Raw genomic sequence first — 23,601 nt, forward strand, 5'->3', positions numbered from 1 at the left:
TCAGGAAGCTGTATTTTATATTTTTAATTAATTTTATATCAAGTTCTAGACATTTGCTTTCAGTTTGAGTTTCAGGAAGATAACTTTAGATTTATTTATTTATTTGTATTTGAAATAGCATAAACAAATTAAAATGTGTGAAATACCAAGTGTTCCAATACTTTTGATTACAGTTGAGAAACACTCCATGGCATGTGTATTTTTAAGTGAAATGCATCATCCTGGTGTCACTCAGAGAGCAAAATGAAGAAGTTATTAAGTCCTTCAGACAGCAAAATTAAGAGGTTATTTAATCAACAGCTGCTTGCTTGTTTAAAAATCACTGGAGACACATGCATATATAAGACACCCGAATTAAAGCAGAAATGGCACTTTTAACAACCTGGACCTCATTTCTGGCATAAAATACGGTTGTTTACTCACCAATATGACTTTGGTGTCATTATTAGTCCACAGTTCAAATGACGTGTTCAGTTAAAATCTGAGGCAAACATTTTTCTTCTTCTACTACGGTGGATTAGAACTTTTTGTGGTACACAGCACCAACTACTGGACAGGAGGAACCTAGCAGTCAATGTGACTCACTGATTTCAAAATGCAGCTCTTTTCAACCAGACGCATGGTGCCGTGACATGTCAATCACCTGTGTCCAATCAGATTTCAGGGGAGTCCAGTGCAACCCTGGCCTCTGCTGTAGCTCCACCCATGCCAGGAAGTGCTTGACATTTCCTGTTTCACTGTGGACACAAAATTTGGCACTTCCTGTTTGGTACTCCCTGTACCATCAGCAAGCTTCGCGATGCTGCCCGACGCTTCACTCGCATTATCTGCTTTCTCATCTCTGTTGTGCAACTTTTTAACCATTTACATTGGCTTTTATTTTTAAAGAGCTGTGCCAAATGCTGTCATTATACTGTGCAAAAGAACTGTTTATTATATTTTAGTACTGTGCAAGAGTTGTAGGTACCTTAGAATCAATATGATGGTCTAAAGTTGAATCAGTGTGTCAATAACAAACTCAAAATACTGTATAGAATTTGAAATGTCCAAACATTTCTGTTGCAACAAAAACACACACACAAAAACTCGCAGATTCTTTTTATTATAATTATTTTTCAATTTCAATTTATTGCATTTATATAGCACCAAATCACAATAAAGCTGCCTCAAGGTGCTTCATGGGAGTAATGTGTAACCTTACCAACTCCTAGAGCAAGCGCAGAGGCTACAGTGGTAAGCTAAAACTGATGGTGTTGAGGAAGAAACCTCAAGCAGACCAGACTCAGAGGGTGACCCACTGCTTAGGCCATTCTAACAGTTACAAGGTTTTTACAAAGCTGAAGAAACAGGAAACAGAAAACCAAAGTAACATAAAAAACAAATTGCATTATTCAGAACAAATGCTTTTGAGAACAAATGAATTTTCTATTAAATTATTATTTAATTACAATTTTTATGCTTGCACATAAAATCATGATTTCCTTGTATGTGTACGGTCAATAACATGACAACACAAAGACAGTTATCAATCATCACAAACAATAATATAACGCAATGCTAAAAATACCCTTGGCTCTATGAGCATAAAAAATTGGAAAAGGATTATGACCTTTTGACCTCTTAAAAAAGGTCAAAGTTAGTCATCTTTGAACTTGTCCAAGGTCTGTGTTCCAAGAATGCTCCTTGTGAATTTGAAGACCCTAGCAGGCATAGGACTGGACTTACGCTGAGCACAGACAACCAGCCAGACAGACGGATGGACTTCGCAATATTCATATATAGTCATATTTTGGCCTTGGGTAAAAATTACTGTAAACATCTCATCAAATACAACTAAAATGTCTTATAGAGTTCAGTAAATGACTGGAAATAAATTATTTTAACTAAATGTGAAAAATATTCACACAGTTTCTCATTATTTTTCCTGCACTGAGTGTTACCTATCTGAAAGTCACACTAGCTATCACTCAAACTGACCAAGCACGTAATTATTCATAAGCCTGTTGCTTAAAATAGCTAAAACAGATGTAAGTTCAGCAAAGTATTGGTCACATATCTGTTCAAAAATGCATCATGAAGAGGAAAAAACATATATATATATAAGTCACACTGGTTTATGAATTGCTTTAATTTTGAAACATTGTGCTTGTGTTTCATACAGTAAGAAGCAAAATTAATGTAATCTGCACATTATTTATTTAGAAGAAAACACCATGTTGGCAAGAAGAAGCTAACAAGCTAATTAATGTTGCCTCATTGAATGGTATATTCCATATTTCAACTCATGCAAATATTTTTTACAATTGCAGTTATTCACAATCATGATTTATATACTCTATTGTAATCCAATTACATTTTTTCCACAAATCTGACTGGATAATCGTGTGAGATTTCAGACCATAAAATTTCGCGTCAACGGTGGCAAAATATTAAAACCGTTTCACATTTAATATATTACTCCACCTTAACGTGTTGTTGGTAAAACTCTATTTGTGACTGTAAAATCCAGCATTAACATCTGCAAATCATCAGACACAACATGGTTATTCCCTAACTATACTATGCTTATACTATACTATGCTTCTACTATACTATACTATACTATAATACATTCTACTTCACCTTGTGGAATGGTACATTACATCTTTCAGTGACTGAAGATTCTTTCCATTGCATGAATGGAAAACATTCATTATTTGTGTTATATGACACCTAAACACAGATCCGCATAATTTGATATTTAACTTAAAATTAGACAGGTGTTTGTTCTCAGAGCAGAAAGTGGAGGGCAGTACGACCCAGCATTTCATTCTACCCTCTGCAGGCCTCGCTGACACACTGCTAACAACAACAGTGAGAGCCGCTGTGTTGGGGAGTTTAACACTATCTGTGGAAACATGTCTGCTATCTTCAACCCAAAGAAAAATCGCTACAAGAACTTGTCCAATTCTTCATATGACAGTGCATCAATAGCTACTAAAGATGTCCCTGCGAACATCGTAGTTTCCTGGTATCATAGAAGCATTGTTATGAGAAGCTAATGGCACAGCGCAGTCTTGTTGAATTTATGTGTCAGTCATGTCGTGTCATCATGGAGATATGCAGGAGAGTGAAAAGGATAGGAGAAAAAAAAAATCCACAGATTCTACCAAAAATGCAAGGTAGTGAAACAAGCCATGCACTGCAACAATAATAAACGTCACATGATATAGCGCTCACCAATCAAATGAGAAGGATCAAATCCGGTATCATATAAGCTATGCTATACTGTGCTATGGTATGCTATAATGTCTGTCTGTCTGTGTGTGTGAGACGCATATAGAGAGCTACATTTTTATGCCTATTTGCACCGGATATGGTATGCTAATGGTTTGGTTCACCTGGCTCCAACTGGGCATATTTAAAATGTACTTTATTGTGCATTTAACAGACTATTCACTTTTCTTCTTGGGCTTCTGTTTAATTCACCAGCAGCCATGACGTGGCTTTAAATATCTTGGCAGTGCTTACTCTGCCAAAGCCTTGGCTGACCCAAGTAAAAGAGGTGGAGCATGGACAAGAGCCTACATGACATGGACATGACAAAAGAAGCCTGAACATGCCCCCGTCTCAGAATTACCAATCAAATTAAAGCTACCAGGCTAACCTTGGTTTAGGTTTTTTTTTTAACACAATTAAACATTAACCATTAAACACACAACAAGCATAACACAGCAAACAGATATTTGCAGAAAGGACAGACAGTCAATCACTAACTACTGATAGCAGACTCTGTGACCAGGGCAGAATGGACTCAGCTGAGGGGTCAAACTACTTGTCACTCAAAGCAAGCATGTCCCTAGTTATGCCCAACATTATGGCTTAAAACATCTTAAAAGAGTTATTTAAAAAATTCACCCTCTGTACAGTTGTCACGGAGGAGGAAACTAGTTATGGAAATATGCTCCCTCAAGCGTTTTCCATTTCCCAGTAGGCATCATTTTTGATGGGTGGAGGTTGGTTCTTGGTCTCACAAAGTCCGTAATCTCTCACACTTCACACTGCCAGCACTACAGTATGTTATACTAAGATACACAGTGAAGGCCTGGAAACCTATACATTCATCCACAGATCCGTTCCTCATCCACCATCACATTCCTTAGCTGCTGCACTGTAGTTATATTTCAACAGGTGGTTCTTCCATAGTGAATCCAGGTTTGACTTTAAGATGTTCAATATCTTTGCCTGCACTACATTTTCTTGCAGCCTGTTTAAAAAAAGATGCTGCAGCCGTGTACATTGTAACATTAGGCTCTGCCTGTGCAGGAGGTGTGGGGGTACCGGCCCTGTTTGTGGAAGATGGTCCTGGTGGGCATTGGTACTTTGTGCTCTGGAGGTCTGCTGCTGCTGCTCCTGTACTGGCTGCCTGAGTGGGGCGTCAAAGGAACTTGCACACAGACCTCTCTGCAGGGTGCCCACACACTGCTGCTCAGGTCCACGGTATGTTAATGGTAAACATCGCTGTTCCTGAAATCTGTTATCAGTTAGTCAAACTGTTGTGAGTAATGTAAATGTGACTTTTTGTATACAGCTGTAGAAGGTAGATTAAAATGATTGTGTTTCTTCTTGCCACAACTGATCATCCTTCTCCATCTCGTCCTGTCCTTTGCATCTTCTTCTGACACACCAACCACCTGCATGGCATCCCTCAGCACATCCATGAACCTTCTCTTAGGCCTCCCTCCTCCTGCTTGGTTGCTCCATCCTCAGCACCATTTTCTCTATATAAACTCTAAAAAAGTTGGAGTAATATTTACTTGAAAAAACCTAGGCAAGTTTTTTCCACTCAGAAATTCCAAGTAAATTTTACAAGGAGAATTCTTAAGTAAATTTTACTTGCGTATATTAGTTTATCTAAAAGAATAACTCAAGTAACATTTACTAGCAATTATCAACTGAATTTTTTTATTGAATTTTACTCTGTCTTTGTTCATAAAAAGTAAAACCTTTCAGCTGTTCCCCTTGTTTTCACTCAAGGTTGCCAGACTGCACTGAGTTTTAAGTCCCTTTGGCTGCCCATCACGAACCAATAGATTAATGTATATTTCGTGCTGCTGAATCACGACTTGCCGTGAGACCAGGTTGCCACAGCAGATCTTGGATCATTAGTTCATGAATGTGTTCATTATAAAATAACCATTGATGCATTATGATGCATCTTTTTTCTAAACAGATTTTTGTTTGTCTCACTGTCTGACAAATTTAAGTATTTTTAACAATCCATAATAGGCAGAGGTGTGGCCAAGTGGTTAGTGCACTTGGTTTCAGTGCAAAGGGTTACCGGTTCAAACCCCACCCCTGCTGCATTTCTCCATGTAATGTGGAGGTCCATCAGGAAGGGCATCCAGTGTACAATTTGTGCCAAATCATCATGGAAATCCAAATTGGATCTGCTGTGAAAACAAGGGGAACAGCTGAAAAGTTTTACTTATTATGAATTAAGACAGTAAAATTCAATGAAAATATTCAGTTGATAATTGCTAGTAAATGTTACTTGAGTTATTCTTTTAGATAAACTAATATATGCAAGTAAAATTTACTTAAGAGTTCTCCTTGTAAAATATTTTGGGAATTTCTGAGTGAAAAAGCTTTCCTAGTGTTTTTTTTCCAAGTAAATATCACTCCAATTTTTTTTCAGTGTACCCTGGGCCCCTTCCTCTGCATATGTGCAATCTATCTCAAGGTCACTTTCCTGACTTTACCGTCAAACCTTCCTACGTGTGCTTTGATATGCTCATTCCTAATCCTGTCCATCATCATCATCGCTCAAAAAACCAAAACAAAAAACCCACAGCATCTTCAGCTCTGCCTCCTGTCTTTTTGTTCACATCACCACTTCGAAGCTCTACAACATAGCTGATCTCACTGTCTTTTAAACTTTCCCATTCACTCTTGTGGATATCCTTTTGATCACAAATCACTCCTGCCACTCTTCTCCACTCGCTCCACGCTGCCTGCACTATCTTCATCACCTCTCTACCACACTGTTCATTACTTTGGATAGTTGCTCCCAAGTATTTAAACTCATCTACCTTCACCACCGGAAACCTCACTATTCCACTTTGCTCTCTCTCAGTCTTGTTCTGACTTTCATTCCACTTCCCCTTTGAGGATCAACTCAACCTGATCCCTATTGTGCACAATATTAATATTGGGCCAAAAATCAGGCATTAATAATATTTGTGCAATAAACAATGGGCGGTGGATTTGTGAGTTCTCTGTCATGGGGTGTGGTGCACGAAGGTACTGTGAAACAGTAATGTGGTTTACCTCCGCTTTACTTATCGTGTAATTTTAATGCAGCATATCAGCACAGCAAACAAACACACTCAAAGCAACAATAAATCTAAAGTCGAAAAGGAAAAAAAAACGCTGATAACTCACGTGTATTACATTACAGGGGTTACAAGAGAACAGGTTGAACTCTGCAGGTATGATGTGTGTATGACAGGATGATGGCCGATGCCTAGCTTGTCTCTGACGTACTCAGTCTGTTGTGTTTGCCTGGCTGAGGTTGCTCTGTTTGTCCTGATGTGGGGTTCTGTGGGTGGTTGCTTCTTGTGGTGGACTGTTGGAGGATAGTTTGAGATCTTTACAACACCTTCTGGTTGGCTTTCATTTTCAGGAGTGGGGTATATTTTGTGGTGGGTGTGACTTGTCAATATGTGCAGGGTGTGGACATTTAGTTGACTAGGTGGTCTTTGCTCTGCCTGTTTGCTGGTCTGTGTGGATCCTTGATGCCTGGATGTTGCTTGCTTCTGGCTCTGGTCTGACATGCTTCTGGGCCTGTATCAATGCCCCTTGTTGCGTGTTCTATATGAGGGTCTGAGTATGTTCTGATGGTGGTAGGTGTCGGAAGAGGCTGTCCTACCTTACACCCCAGTGACTAGCCTGGGTGGTCTAGAGGTGCCTGTATGCAGATGGGACTTTTCTGTTTCTGTGGTCTTTTCTATGGCTGACAGACACTGTTTGTAGGATACACCTGCACAGTAAAATCACCAGTGTAAAACTAACACTGACAGTGTTAAATTAACACTGCCGGCCAGAGTGGGACCATATGTTCAGTGGCAGTGTGATTTTGCTGTGTGCGGTTTTGAGATGTCTGACTGACTTCTGGGATTCTACGGAAATGTTATACAACCCCTGGCAAAAATTATGGAATCACCGGCCTCGGAGGATGTTCATTCAGTTGTTTAATTTTGTAGAAAAAAAGCAGATCACAGACATGACACAAAACTAAAGTCATTTCAAATGGCAACTTTCTGGCTTTAAGAAACACTATAAGAAATCAGGAAAATTAATTGTGGCAGTCAGTAACTGTTACTTTTTTAGACCAAGCAGAGGGAAAAAAATATGGAATCACTCAATTCTGAGGAAAAAATTATGGAATCATGAAAAACAAAAGAACGCGCCAACACATCACTAGTATTTTGTTGCACCACCTCTGGCTTTTATAACAGCTTGCAGTCTCTGAGGCATGGACTTACTGAGTGACAAACAGTACTCTTCATCAATCTGGCTCCAACTTTCTCTGATTGCTGTTGCCAGATCAGCTTTGCAGGTTGGAGCCTTGTCATGGACCATTTTCTTCAATTCCACCAAAGATTTTCAATTGGATTAAGATCCAGACTATTTGCAGGCCATCACGTTGACCCTATGTGTCTTTTTGCAAGGAATGTTTTCACAGTTTTTGCTCTATGGCAAGATGCATTATCATCTTGAAAAATGATTTCATCATCCCCAAACATCCTTTCAATTGATGGGATAAGAAAAGTGTCCAAAATATCAACGTAAACTTGTGCATTTATTGATGATGTAATGACAGCCATCTCCCCAGTGCCTTTACCTGACATGCAGCCCCATATCATCAATGACTGTGGAAATTTACATGTTCTCTTCAGGCAGTCATCTTTATAAATCTCATTGGAACGGCACCAAACAAAAGTTCCAGCATCATCACCTTGCCCAATGCAGATTCGAGATTCATCACTGAATATGACTTTCATCCAGTTATCGACAGTCCACGATTGCTTTTCCTTAGCCCATTGTAACCTTGTTTTTTTCTGTTTAGGTGTTAATGATGGCTTTCGTTTAGCTTTTCTGTATGTAAATCCCATTTCCTTTAGGCGGTTTCTTACTGTTCGGACACAGACGTTGACTCCAGTTTCCTCCAGTTTCCTCCCATTCGTTCCTCATTTGTTTTGTTGTGCATTTTCGATTTTTGAGACATATTGCTTTAAGTTTTCTGTCTTGACGCTTTGATGTCTTCCTTGGTCTACCAGTATGTTTGCCTTTAACAACCTTCTCATGTTGTATGTATTTGGTCCAGAGTTTAGACACAGCTGACTGTGAACAACCAACATCTTTTGCAACATTGCGTGATGATTTACCCTCTTTTAAGAGTTTGATAATCCTCTCCTTTGTTTCAATTGACATCTCTTGTGTTGGAGCCATGATTCATGTCAGTCCACTTGGTGCAACAGCTCTCCAAGGTGTGATCACTCCTTTTTAGATGCAGACTAACGAGCAGATCTGATTTGATGCAGGTGTTAGTTTTGGGGATGAAAATTTACAGGGTGATTCCATAATTTTTTCCTCAGAATTGAGTGAGTCCATATTTTTTTCCCTCTGCTTGGTCTAAAAAAGTAACCGTTACTGACTGCCACAATTATTTTTCCTGATTTCTTATAGTGTTTCTTAAAGCCAGAAAGTTGCCATTTGAAATGACTTTAGTTTTGTGTCATGTCTGTGATCTGCTTTTTTTCTACAAAATTAAACAACTGAATGAACATCCTCCGAGGCCGGTGATTCCATAATTATTGCCAGGGGTTAGTACTGTTACACAGTAAATTTTGCAGAGTAAAATATACTCTACTGGGACTACATTTGGTCCCAATCCATATAGAGTTAAATATATTCTATTAAAGTGCTAAATCAGTTCTATTACATTGTAAAATAAAATCTATCATGCTATGAATTGTTGTGAAAGTGTAGTGACACGGACCCACAACAGGGGGCGCAAATGAACGGTCAATAGATGAGCCAAAATATAACAATTTAATGTTGTGAAGGTGCACAACGAATACACAGACAATCTCAGAATATGATTACAGTCAATCCACGAAGGTGACGTGTGGGCAGGCTCGAGGATAGAAGACGTCTGTCCTGAGAAGAGCCGAAACCACATGATTTCCGCCGCCACCGAACCTGGTGAATACTGGAGCCGCCAAGTCCCGAATTCCCAGGTGATCACCGTCCCCGACTGTCGGATCTGGTACTGCTGGCGAAGAACAAAGACAGTCAAGTGTGGATGTGTGTACACCCAGTAACAATAACGGTGGGAATGCCACCTCCACCTCTCACTCAATATGCTGATGAATTTACAGTGATCCCTCAGAGGAAAAGAGTGCCGTCCTGCACTCACTCAGCCTCCACAGGAAGAGGGACCGGTACTCCTGCAAACACTCACAATATACAGCTTATAAGTAAACACAAATGGCTGAGGATATTACCTCCATTGAAGTTGTTGGGTATTTTCTCCTCCAAACATTCTTAAAACCTTTAACAAGACAAACAGAGTCAAGAAACACCAGTGAGACAGAAAGTCAAATTTAGCTCGCGAGGAGTGCAGACAGTCCGTACACGTAGTACCACTGAAAGCACTGAGGACTGCTGCGCATGCTCACTCTTTTTATTAGGAGAAAGCCCTACCCACATTGTGAAACTTGTCCTAAGGGTGGGGGAAGCATCGCAAGACAAGTTTCTTCCCGTAATACAAAACATCTCATGGCACGTATGCCAATGGTTGCAGCTGTGTGGAGAAACGGTTCCTTTTGTTTAATCATAAAATTGAAGGTCAGCACATCCCGTTCTCGCAGGCTCCTCTGTTTGCACTTATCATCTGTTCTGCAAAAGCTTGGAGTGTCCTGTTCAAAACAGTAAGCATTTGTACAGCATAAGGTCAAAATAACCTCCATCTCTTCACTCCCAGTCGTTAGTGGCTACAAAAACAAAGTTGTGCTGTCAGTGTAATAATAACAAGTACATTCTCAGGGTTACGTTAAGACAGGTGCAAAACAGCTCAATAACATTTCATCAGAACAAAGACAAAGGAACAAATGTTTAACAGTGATAAAAATATATATATATATATAAAATCTTTAACATTTCCCTCCTGTTATCGCTTGTTAAACATATAGTAGGCATCACCTAGCTTAGCACTTCTTTTGAGATTTTCACTAAGAGGTTCATCATGGTATGTTCTACAGGCTTACACCCAGGTCATGAGAGCCCTCTTCCTCCTCGTCGTCGTTTTGCCCCAGGAGTGGATATGAAGCTGGTCCCCCTCCTGGTCCTGGACCTATTGCTGTGGTTATCATTCTATTTGCAAGGCCTCGAAGACATGGAATACAACAACATCCACACAATGTTAGAATCGCAGCAAATACTGCTATAGACACTAATAGTGAAGAAATCAAAGACCTCCATTTTCCCATCCCTTCCAGCCACCAATCCCAGCCTTCGGTGTTTACTCCACTGTGCTCTTTCATCTTCCTGTTCAACGTCCTCAGACCGTCGATGGCTTGAGTGAGGCTGCCATCTGCAGCTGTGTTGTTGGGAATGAATGTGCAGCATTGTTCTCCGAACATGGCACAAACACCTCCTTTCTCTGCCAACAACATATCCAGAGCAATACGGTTCTGGAAGGCCATAAGGGACGTGGCTTCTAACTGTGAATGGACAGCCTTAAATCCTTCCTCAGTCCAATTTCCTAATTTCTGCACATTGTAGTGGATGTAGTTTATTCTGTCCACGTTCTTATTAATTGAACACCACCAACAGATGGAGGATTCGAATCCAGCTGCTATTTGATCAACCAGTTTATACTCGTCAGGCACTCCTCTGGGGACTCCTATCGCATCAATATATGTGGATCTCCCACTCCTTTCCAATCTCTTTTTACTCTATGTCTGGCTATGCCTTTCTGCCAGTCTTCAGGAATAAGAGAGGCTGCATATGTCATAACGTCTTCAGGGGTCATGGGTATAGCTTTAACTGGTAACAATAATGATATTAATGCACAATAACCTGACACATTTCTTGGCAGTCTGTCAAAGATTCTGTTATCACCACACCACCACCATACATCACTCCTACTGACAGGTTTGAATGTGGAATTACTATGGACCACATCCTTACACCAGGCAGTGTGGTTTAAGCTACCCAAAGTGTTGTGTGGGCCGCTGAAGAGGAGGTACTGCTGGCCCACCACCACCAGAGGGCGCCCTGCCTGGATGCGGGCTCCAGGCACCAGAGGGCGCCGCCGCCTCACGTGAGCAGCTACGGTGACAGCTGTCACCCATCACCTGAGACAGCTGACGGCAATCATCTGTGGGGTATATCAGCAGGACGGCACCTCCACCTCATTGCCGAGATATCGTTTCTACCAGAGAGGTAACGTATCGAAGCTACGGAGTGTATCTTTTTGGATTTGTGCTTAGTTTGTGGATTACTGTTCCAACGAGAGGTGGAGGTAACTTCCCTGCTGTTCGGAGTCCTGGGTGCAAACGCGCCCCCATCTAACTGTCCTTTGTTCCTCGCCAGCAGTACCAGGTCCGACACGCGGAGGCAGTGGCCACCTGGGAGTTCGGGACTTGGCGGCTCCGGTATTCCCGGGGTCCTGTGGCGGAGGAAGCCGTGTGGTTCCGGTCTTACCTTGGAGAGGCGTCTCCTATCTTCGAGCCTGCCCACACGACACTTTTGTGAATTGACTGTTGTCCATTGCTGTGATTGGTTGTATTCGTTGTGCACATTCACAACAGTAAAGCGTTGTTATTTTGACTTACTCCATTGTCCGTTCATTTGCGCCCCCTGTTGTGGGTCCGTGTTCCTACACTTTCCCAACACAAAGTCTTACTTGTCCCTGTCAAGTTTACACATGTATGGTTAGCATGCCCAACTTTGCTTGAAAATAAAGGTTTAATCTTAGTCAATTTGGTCAATGGATATCTTGTCCCACTTAGAACAATTGTTTGCTGCAATGTATGTCTGTGTCATTACAGTCAGCAGACAGTCTTTGGGTAATGCTGCCGGTATTACCTGTAATATAGGTCTGGGTCCCATACATACAACACAGTCCCTTTTTGTAGCTAGTCCTGCTTGTTCTGCCATTAAAAGCCAATTATTATTCTGTCCGCTAATTCCTGTAGTTACTAGGAACCAGTCATCTGTTTTCATGTCTTTTGTATTTCTTATGGATGCACCCTTTGTCCTGCTGAGCTCAGTCATAACTGGTTGCTTTAATGTCTTGTTAGCTGTAGCCATGATATTATCTTCACACAATATCAGGGAGAAGTAGGGGTCAGACCCTGTTTTGTGGACCCACAACAAAAACAACCAACATTCTGGATCCGGTGTTCCTGGTGGGATTATGGATTTGTTTTTTGTATCCACTGCAATCAGCAAGCTATCCTCTGTTTGATACATTTTGAGGAATTGGCTTTGGTACTTAGCCCACCCGGTTTGTGCCCATCTAGGCGTCCATCTGTCATACCTATCTGCCACCAAGGTCTCCCATCTCTTATCCTGTTGATCATTTGTCATATACCAATCATAGCCACTATACCATGATCCCTGTTGATCATCCTGTGTCCGTGTCAAGGATGTAAAAGGGACTTTGATTACTACTGAAGCATTTCGGGGAAAGCAGGCCTGTACACCAAATTGATATGCTCTTTGTTTACTACATCGATGCCCTACAGGTATAAGTGGATTGGGGTCTTTGTCCTCTCTTTTTGGCCTATTTAGTTTGTTGATGTGTCCTGTATTGTCGTGTCCGACACTTATGGCTTTCACTAATAAGCCTAATCCAAAAAAAGAAAAGTAACATAATAAGGACTGTCCATGGGGTCCAGGGACCCTCGTTCTTTTTGTTTTTTTACTTTCGTCATTTCTACACACTACAGCACACCTATGTTCAGAACAGTGGCTTCTTAATGTCTTCTGCTAGCTTTCGTGTCTAACCTGGATCTTAACACCAAGCTCACACACTATTACTAGTCTTATCCTACTGCTCTTACTGTTTGTCTGTGTCTGCAGAAATGACTTTCTTACAGTGAGTTAAATGAATCCATGTACTTCTTTCCCCAATTTTCAAAGCTGTGGGTGTTGTGAGTAGTACTTGATGGGGCCCTTCCCACTTAGGTGAATGCCAGTGTTTTCTCTTGATGCTTCTTATCAACACCCAGTCTCCAGGTACCACTTTAGGGTCATCCTGTGGAGAAATGGGATCATCAGTGTTTGAAACTCTCCCTCGTTGTCTTTCTAACATCTTCCTCATGTAATCTGCCAAATTGGCTTCCTCAGGTACATCCCAAATTTGCCCATAATATGGCAATCGGTATTTTCTGCCAAACAATGTTTCATACGGTGTCAACCCCATGGTACTAGTTATGTTTATATACATTTTTACCAAATCTACACAATGTGTCCATGGTCTGCCTGTTTCCTCCATTGTCTTCCTAAGTCTGTTTTTTACTGTCCCATTCATCCTTTCCACTAATCCGGCACTTTGTGGATGATAAGCACAATGATTTTTGAGATTAATCTGTAGCGCTTCTCCTACGTATTGCACTATTGTATTAACAAAATGCGCTCCATTATCTGAATAGACTGTTTCTGGTATTCCAAATCGTGGAATGATGTCTTTGCACAATGCTTTAGCCACTGTAAGTGCATCTGCATGTTTTATGGGGAACAATTCTACCCATTTTGAGAACGCATCAATTATGACTAAACAAAATTCTTTTCCTTCATGTTTACTCAGCTGTATATAATCCATATGAATCACTTGAAAGGGATATTGTGGTGTTGGAAATTTGCCTCTTTGGGGTCTCAAATTACCCTGTGAGTTGTGTTTTGCACATGTCATGCATGCTCTACAATGCTGTTTTGCATATGCATCGAACCCATAAAGACAAAAAATAGATTGTAATTGCGACATCATACCCCCTGATGAGACATGCGTCACGCCATGGCTCATGATAGCCGCCCATTTAAACATATTTTTTGGCAATATGGGTTTCTTTTGTGGTCATAAGTACAAATCATTTGCATATGTAGCTCCTTTGTTTAACCACATCTGCTTTTCTTTCTCAGGTGCCTGCTGTTGCATCTCAGCAAGCAGTGTGTGACCTAAATGCAAATCTGGAGTGGTTTCCTGTACAACAAAAATAGAAGAAGCTGCTGCTGCCTCCTTTGCTGCTCTGTCAGCAAAATCATTTCCTTGTGAAACTATATCAGAGCCTTTGGTGTGAGCCGCACATTTGCATATAGCAATGTTCTGTGGTAACTGCACAGCTTTCAGTAGTGCTGTTAAAAGAGTGGCATGAGTCACCGGCTTTCCAGATGATGTCACCATTCCACGCTCTTTCCACAATTTTGCAAACACATACACTGTGCTGAAAGCGTACTGGCTGTCCGTATAGATTGTCACAGCTTTTCCTTTAAAACAAATGACAAGCTGCAGTTAAAGCAACTAATTCAGCTGCTTGTGCTGAGAATGACGATGGCAATGAAGTAGAATCCAATACTTCTGAATTTGTGACAACGGCATATCCAGATTGTGTTTGTCCATAAGCATTTTTGGTGGAGGAACCATCCACATACACAATTGTACTGTGTGGGATGGGCGTATCCAGTAGATCAGCGCGAGCCTTCATACAAACTGTTGCTACATCGAGACAATTGTGCGGTTCACCATCCTCAGGTAAAGGTATCAATGTGGATGGATTCAATGTTGTACATCGCTCTACCGTAAGGTGTGGTTGTGATAATAGCAAGGACATGCACGAAAGATGTCTTGCTGGGGACAAAAAGCTCATGTTTGTCTGCAACAGAAGTGCAGAAACTGCATGTGGTACTTTCAATGTCAGCTGATGGAATAGAACAACATTACTGCTACTTTGAACAGCCATAGAGGCTGCAACAACAGCTTGTACGCATGGTGGTAGAGCACTTGCCACTGCATCCAATTTAGATGAGTAGTAGGCAACTGGCCTTAATTTTGAGCCATACACTTGTACCAAAACACTAGTCATGAACTTATTCTTACAATCAACTGTTTGAATGAATGGTTTACTATAATCTGGTAGTGCCAAAACTGTGGATGACACTAATGTTTGTTTGACTTTTACAAAAGCTTCCTCAGCATCTTTGTTCCATTCCAGCACAGTTGACATTGAAATATCATCTTTGTACATCAAATCAGAAAGTGGACTAGTCAACTCTGCATAGCAAGGAATCCATGCCCTGCAGTAATTTGTCAGTCCAAGAAATGACATCATCTGTTTTTTAGTTTGTGGTTTCGGAGCATGTAAAATCGCTTCCTTTCTGTCAGACAGGATCGTGCGCCCTGTGGCTGATAATTCATGTCCTAAATATTTTACTTTATCCCTACACAACTGAACTTTGCTTTTACTCACTTTGTGGCCATTATCAAATAAGAAACACAATAATGCTACTGTGTCAGTTATGCAGTTTTCTCGTGTGTCAGAGGCAATCAAAATGTCATCAACATACACTAATAATTGGCTGTCTGCCGGTGGAACGAAATTGGCTAAACATGCTGACATGACTTGAGAATAAATAGTTGGGCTTTCTGCATAACCCTGCGGTAATCTGGTAAATGTATATCGTTGCCCTTTAAAAGTAAAAGCAAACCAGAATTGACTATCTGGGTCCACTGGTACAGAGAAAAATGCATTACTGAGATCTATTACAGAAAAACAACTAGAATTTGATCTCAATGAGTTTAACAGTGTGTGCGGATCTGGAACACATGGAGCTCTTTTTACTACAGCAGCATTTACAGCTTGGAGATCCTGTATCATTCTCCATCCTACTGAGGGCGGAGCCTTTTTTACAGGAAATATGGGTGTGTTACATGGTGAATCTGGACATGGTACTATAACTCCTGCTGTTAACAAATCCTCTATTACTGGTCTGATTCCTTCAATTGCATCAGGTTTCAATGGATACTGTCTTACACATGGTCTGTATTCTGTTTTTGGTCTTATAACTACAGGTTGTGCATTTTTTATCAGTCCTACGTCTGAAGGACCTGTTGTCCACAATCCTGATAGTACTGAAGAGAGAAGATCATCTTCTTCAGGACTCAACTGAAACACTCAGGATTGTGAAGTGGACACATCAATATGTGTTCCGGCTGTCAGCACTAATGAGACATTAACTGGCACTTTATACAATTTAGTTGATGGACTGAACTCCGTTTGTGGTCCAACTCTGCTCCAATCAGTGGCTGACAAGGCTGTCATGACTGTCAGTCCCAAATCTTGCCATTCTGTCAAATATGGTTTACAAAGTGACACATGTAATGGCATACCTGTGAATCTCAATTTTAAAACATCTTCAGTGGCACCTGTCACTGTTATGACGGCTGTTGAGTTGCCATCATGAATCAAATCTGTCATTGTCAGCTTCATAGGTCTTTCAATTTGTTTTCATAGTCACCATCAGGACCTGGAGTGTCTTTGTGCCACATTGTGACATGCAGGTCAGGTGGCGACATTGTTCTTCATCTTCATGTGTCTCATTCATTGGTGGTGCAGACGGTAATTTTGTATGACTACGAGTTTGTGGTTTTCCTATTTTTATTTTTGGTTTTACTGCTAAGTCATAATGCTGTGGTTCGTCCTCTACCTGAGGATATAATGATTTTCCAGACGGTCCTGCCGCCTGTTTCTGAGGTTCTTGTGGTTCTTGTTGTACTATTACATCTTCCTCTGCTTTCCATACTCCTTTCTTTTTCCTCATTTTTTCTAGTCTCCTTTTCTCTGCTCCTTTCTGTCTGTTCTGTGCTTCCTCTTCCCAAACTGCCACTAAATCACCCCCTACTTGCTGTTTTTTTTTTTTTTTTTCTCATCACCTTTATGTTCCTTTTCTAACCTTTCCTTCAACTTCTGAATACTAGTCAGGTTCAGTCGTCCGTCAAAGTCATGTTTATTTATCCAGGTCTCCAATTTCTTTGTTGCTTTTGGATTTTTTGCTTCCATAAATTTCCAGTCGTCAGTTGATAAATTTTCCTTATTTTTAGACGTCTTTCCCCCTATTTTTATTATTATTCTTTGTTATAATTTGGACTTCAGACGGGGGCACACCTAGGGTGTTCTAAATCTGAAGTTTTCACTTTCTTTGGACGTGACAATTAATTTGCCGTCGTGTGGTTGATTCCTTTCACCTCCCCGTAGGAAGCGGAATCACTTGCCTCTGCTTCCACACACGGTTGACACTTACGTTGTCCAAAGTATTACACTTTCACACAGTTATTTTATTTACACAAATACATAGAAACACTTTTAATAACCGTACGCGTATTCTTAGGCCAGGGGAGCTCGCCCTCCCGTGGAATTTAACTAATGTCCTGCATTAGGGGACTCCACCGTCCCTGCGAGATTTAACTGCCTTTTCACTGTGCACATATTTCTACCCGGTATTTCCTTTACGTATTAAAACAGAGGAGTCCGTACCCTCCTTCGGAATTTAACTACGTGCGTTCCTCGCAACCGTAGAGGAGTCCGCCCTCCTCGCGGAGTTTAACTGCTTTACATTAACAGACGATTCCACGCCATCGTTTTACGGAGTTTAACTGTTTATGTGATCTACCGGTACGCGTATATAAACAGAGGAGTCCGCACCCTCCTTCGGAATTTAACTACGTGCGTTCCTCGCCATCGTAGAGGAGTCCGACCTCCTTACAGAGTTTAACTGTGTTTCATTAACAGACGATTCTGTATCATCGCTTGCGGAATTTAACTGTTTATGTGATCTGATCACCATTCACTCAGTACTGTTACAAAGAAATTCTACTCACTGACTCGACCTCCTGTCTGTCTTCTTCGGGAAAATCTCGTCAACCAGACGATGCCAACGGCGGTCGACAATTGCAGACACGATCAATCGATCGGACCTTGGCCAAGGATTTACGTCTGGACTTGACGACCTCCGCCGGACACCTCCGGTATTGTTGAGATCCCGGACGTAGCCCCCAGTCAATGTTGGGTATTTTCTCCTCCAAACATTCTTAAAACCTTTAACAAGACAAACAGAGTCAAGAAACACCAGTGAGACAGAAAGTCAAATTTAGCTCGCGAGGAGTGCAGACAGTCCGTACACGTAGTACCACTGAAAGCACTGAGGACTGCTGCGCATGCTCACTCTTTTTATTAGGAGAAAGCCCTACCCACATTGTGAAACTTGTCCTAAGGGTGGGGGGAAGCATCGCAAGACAAGTTTCTTCCCGTAATACAAAACATCTCATGGCACGTATGCCAATGGTTGCAGCTGTGTGGAGAAACGGTTCGTTTTGTTTAATCATAAAATTGAAGGTCAGCACATCCCGTTCTCGCAGGCTCCTCTGTTTGCACTTATCATCTGTTCTGCAAAAGCTTGGAGTGTCCTGTTCAAAACAGTAAGCATTTGTACAGCATAAGGTCAAAATAACCTCCATCTCTTCACTCCCAGTCGTTAGTGGCTACAAAAACAAAGTTGTGCTGTCAGTGTAATAATAACAAGTACATTCTCAGGGTTACGTTAAGACAGGTGCAAAACAGCTCAATAACATTTCATCAGAACAAAGACAAAGGAACAAATGTTTAACAGTGATAAAAATATATATATATATAAAATCTTTAACAGAAGTATGATATCTCGGCGATGAGGTGGAGATGACGTCTGGGTTTTATGGAGTGGGATGATGAAGAATGAGTGACAGCTGTCAGGACATAATGAGTAACAGCTGTCACTCCCGGCTGTGTCCGTGGCGGCAGCGCCCTCTCGTGCCTGAAGCCCGCACTTCAGGCAGGGCACCCTCAGTACCTCCTCTTCTGGCGGCCCACACAACAATGAATGACTGTTATTGGAGTTGAAAAACTTGATTTGACAAGACGGTTGAGCTGATTTCACTCTATAATAGAATGTATTTTACTCTATTTGGACTGGGACCGAATGTAGTATATATATTATATTTTACTCAGCAAAATTTACTGTGATACTGGTGCAGCATGGTGCTATGTGCCTGTAAGACCTAAATAGCACAGGTGGGAGTAAGTCACCATCAAGTCATTCTCAAGTGATGAATCAGCAAGTCTCAAGTCATAATGACCACCAATGGTTTGCAAGCTGACTTGAGACCTGACTTGGGACTTGCAGAATGATGACTTGAGAATGACTTGACAGTGACTTACTCCCACCTCTACTCAATAGGGAGATAACCATGGGGCATCCTCACCAGATGCCCAAACCATCTCAGCTGATTCCTTTTGAAGCAAAGAAGCAGTGGCTCTACTCCAAGTCCATCCTGGATATTCAAGCTTCTCACTGTCTCCTGGAGTGTAAAACCAGATACCCAATGGAGGAATGTCATTTTCGGCGAGGGCGCTCACATCTCCTCCTCTCTCCTCTCCTCTGTGTTTTTCTATCTCTGCTCCAACCTTCAAAAGTCCCAACTTCACCAGATTGTGAATTCTTCAAGTTATATTTGGAATAACTATGGAATTGTTCAGTCTGTTGTGTTTGCCTCAATGCTATTGACACCATTTTTTTGACACCATCCTACTGGTGGTTGGCTCTCACTGCGGTATTGTATCACTTCCTGTTCCAGAGCACAGCGGTGTTTTGCTGTATCTGTTAGCTGTTTAATCTGCGCAGTTAGCTTGATCTAGTTAACTAGATAACCATTTGTTTCACAGTGTAATCTTTACCTGCCTTAACTAAAGCACTCCCTCTGCTGAATCACCTCTAAATTATTTACACATTATTCACTTTGTGTGTTTTTAGGAATCCGCTAGCTTAGCGCAGCTACTAGCTCTTAGCCGATTTAGCATGGCGGCTTCTCCTGTCTCTCCTGCACTTTTCTGCTCTGGGTGTGAAATGTTTAGTTATTCCTCTGCCTCCTTTAGCAGTAATGGTACTTGTAATAAGTGTAGCTTATTCGTAGCTTTGGAGGCCAGGCTGGGTGAATTGGAGACTCGGCTCCACACCTTGGAAAATCCTACAGCTAGTCAGGCCCCTGTAGTCGGTGCGGACCAAGGTAGCTTAGCCGCCGTTAGTTCCCTTCCAGCAGATCCAGAGCAGCCGGGAAAGCAGGCCGACTGGGTGATTGTGAGGAAGAAGCGTAGTTCTAAACAGAAGCCCCGTGTACACCGCCAACCCGTTCACATTTCTAACCGTTTTTCCCCACTCGGCGACACACCCGCCGAGGAACAAACTCGGGTTATTGGCGACTCTGTTTTGAGAAATGTGAAGTCAGCGACACCAGCAACCATAGACAGTTGTCTTCCGGGGGCCAGAGCAGGCGACATTGAAGGAAATTTGAAACTGCTGGCTAAGGCTAAGCGTAAATTTGGTAAGATTGCAATTCACGTCAGCAGTAATGACACCCGGTTACGCCAATCGGAGGTCACTAAAATTAACATTGAATCGGTGTGTAACTTTGCAAAAACAAAGTCGGACTCTGTAGTTTTCTCTGGGCCCCTCCCCAATCGGACCGGGAGTGACATGTTTAGCCGCATGTTCTCCTTGAATTGCTGGCTGTCTGAGTGGTGTCCAAAAAATGAGGTGGGCTTCATAGATAATTGGCAAAGCTTCTGGGGAAAACCTGGTCTTGTTAGGAGAGACGGCATCCATCCCACTTTGGATGGAGCAGCTCTCATTTCTAGAAATCTGGCCAATTTTCTTAAATCCTCCAAACCGTGACTATCCAGGGTTGGGACCAGGAAGCAGAGTTGTAGTCTTACACACCTCTCTGCAGCTTCTCTCCCCCTGCCATCCCCTCATTACCCCATCCCCGTAGAGACGGTGCCTGCTCCCAGACTACCAATAACCAGCAAAAATCTATTTAAGCATAAAAATTCAAAAAGAAAAAATAATATAGCACCTTCAACTGCACCACAGTCTAAAACAGTTAAATGTGGTCTATTAAACATTAGGTCTCTCTCTTCTAAGTCCCTGTTGGTAAATGATATAATAATTGATCAACATATTGATTTATTCTGCCTTACAGAAACCTGGTTACAGCAGGATGAATATGTTAGTGTAAATGAGTCAACACCCCCGAGTCACACTAACTGTCAGAATGCTCGTAGCACGGGCTGAGGCGGAGGATTAGCAGCAATCTTCCATTCCAGCTTATTAATTAATCAAAAATCCAGACAGAGCTTTAATTCATTTGAAAGCTTGACTCTTAGTCTTGTCCATCCAAATTGGAAGTCCCAAAAAACAGTTTTATTTGTTATTATCTATCGTCCACCTGGTCGTTACTCATTGAAGACAGCTTTGGATGCTGTAGCTCCTCTGAAAAAGAGAGCTTTAAATCAGAAGTGTCTGACTCCATGGTATAACTCTCAAACTCGTAGCTTAAAGCAGATAACCCGTAAGTTGGAGAGGAAATGGCGTCTCACTAATTTAGAAGATCTTCACTTAGCCTGGAAAAAGAGTCTGTTGCTCTATAAAAAAGCCCTCCGTAAAGCTAGGACATCTTTCTACTCATCACTAATTGAAGAAAATAAGAACAACCCCAGGTTTCTTTTCAGCACTGTAGCCAGGTGACAAAGAGTCAGAGCTCTATTGAGCTGAGTATTCCATTAACTTTAACTAGTAATGACTTCATGACTTTCTTTGCTAACAAAATTTTAACTATTAGAGAAAAAATTACTCATAACCATCCCAAAGAAGTATCGTTATCTTTGGCTGCTTTCAGTGATGCCGGTATTTGGTTAGACTCTTTCTCTCCGATTGTTCTGTCTGAGTTATTTTCATTAGTTACTTCATCCAAACCATCAACATGTTTATTAGACCCCATTCCTACCAGGCTGCTCAAGGAAGCCCTACCATTATTTAATGCTTCGATCTTAAATATGATCAATCTATCTTTGTTAGTTGGCTATGTACCACAGGCTTTTAAGGTGGCAGTAATTAAACCATTACTTAAAAAGCCATCACTTGACCCAGCTATCTTAGCTAATTACAGGCCAATCTCCAACCTTCCTTTTCTCTCAAAAATTCTTGAAAGGGTAGTTGTAAAACAGCTAACTGATCATCTGCAGAGGAATGGTCTATTTGAAGAGTTTCAGTCAGGTTTTAGAAGTCATCATAGTACAGAAACAGCATTAGTGAAGGTTACAAATTATCTTCTTATGGCCTCGGACAGTGGACTCATCTCTGTGCTTGTTCTGTTAGACCTCAGTGCTGCTTTTGATACTGTTGACCATAAAATTTTATTACAGAGATTAGAGCATGCCATAGGTATTAAAGGCACTGCGCTGCGGTGGTTTGAATCATATTTGTCTAATAGATTACAATTTGTTCATGTAAATGGGGAATCTTCTTCACAGACTAAAGTTAATTATGGAGTTCCACAAGGTTCTGTGCTAGGACCAATTTTATTCACTTTATACATGCTTCCCTTAGGCAGTATTATTAGACGGTATTGCTTAAATTTTCATTGTTACGCAGATGATACCCAGCTTTATCTATCCATGAAGCCAGAGGACACACACCAATTAGCTAAACTGCAGGAATGTCTTACAGACATAAAGACATGGATGACCTCTAATTTCCTGCTTTTAAACTCAGATAAAACTGAAGTTATTGTACTTGGCCCCACAAATCTTAGAAACATGGTGTCTAACCAGATCCTTACTCTGGATGGCATTACCCTGACCTCTAGTAATACTGTGAGAAATCTTGGAGTCATTTTTGATCAGGATATGTCATTCAAAGCGCATATTAAACAAATATGTAGGACTGCTTTTTTGCATTTACGCAATATCTCTAAAATCAGAAAGGTCTTGTCTCAGAGTGATGCTGAAAAACTAATTCATGCATTTATTTCCTCTAGGCTGGACTATTGTAATTCATTATTATCAGGTTGTCCTAAAAGTTCCCTAAAAAGCCTTCAGTTAATTCAAAATGCTGCAGCTAGAGTACTGACGGGGACTAGAAGGAGAGAGCATATCTCACCCATATTGGCCTCTCTTCATTGGCTTCCTGTTAATTCTAGAATAGAATTTAAAATTCTTCTTCTTACTTATAAGGTTTTGAATAATCAGGTCCCATCTTATCTTAGGGACCTCGTAGTACCATATCACCCCAATAGAGCGCTTCGCGCTCAGACTGCAGGCTTACTTGTAGTTCCTAGGGTTTGTAAGAGTAGAATGGGAGGCAGAGCCTTCAGCTTTCAGGCTCCTCTCCTGTGGAACCAGCTCCCAATTCAGATCAGGGAGACAGACACCCCTCTCTACTTTTAAGATTAGGCTTAAAACTTTCCTTTTTGCTAAAGCTTATAGTTAGGGCTGGATCAGGTGACCCTGAACCATCCCTTAGTTATGCTGCTATAGACGTAGACTGCTGGGGGGTTCCCATGATGCACTGTTTCTTTCTCTTTTTGCTCTGTATGCACCACTCTGCATTTTAATCATTAGTGATCGATCTCTGCTCCCCTCCACAGCATGTCTTTTTCCTGGTTCTCTTCCTCAGCCCCAACCA

The 23,601-nt window shown here is 41.3% G+C and overlaps 1 protein-coding gene across 1 annotated transcript in view; it reads left to right on the top strand.

Annotated features, from left to right (window-relative positions):
* LOC117521198 (probable cation-transporting ATPase 13A3) overlaps window positions 1-23,601 on the top strand; it is a 94,566-nt gene that overhangs the window by 931 nt on the left and 70,034 nt on the right. The window contains exons 2-3 of the mRNA XM_034182545.1: window positions 4,306-4,479; window positions 4,692-4,760. Coding sequence (XP_034038436.1) covers window positions 4,306-4,479; window positions 4,692-4,760 — 243 coding nt within the window. The remainder of the gene's footprint in view (window positions 1-4,305; window positions 4,480-4,691; window positions 4,761-23,601) is intronic.

The sequence above is a fragment of the Thalassophryne amazonica genome, chromosome 12, assembly GCF_902500255.1.
Source record: "Thalassophryne amazonica chromosome 12, fThaAma1.1, whole genome shotgun sequence".
NCBI lineage: Eukaryota > Metazoa > Chordata > Actinopteri > Batrachoidiformes > Batrachoididae > Thalassophryne > Thalassophryne amazonica.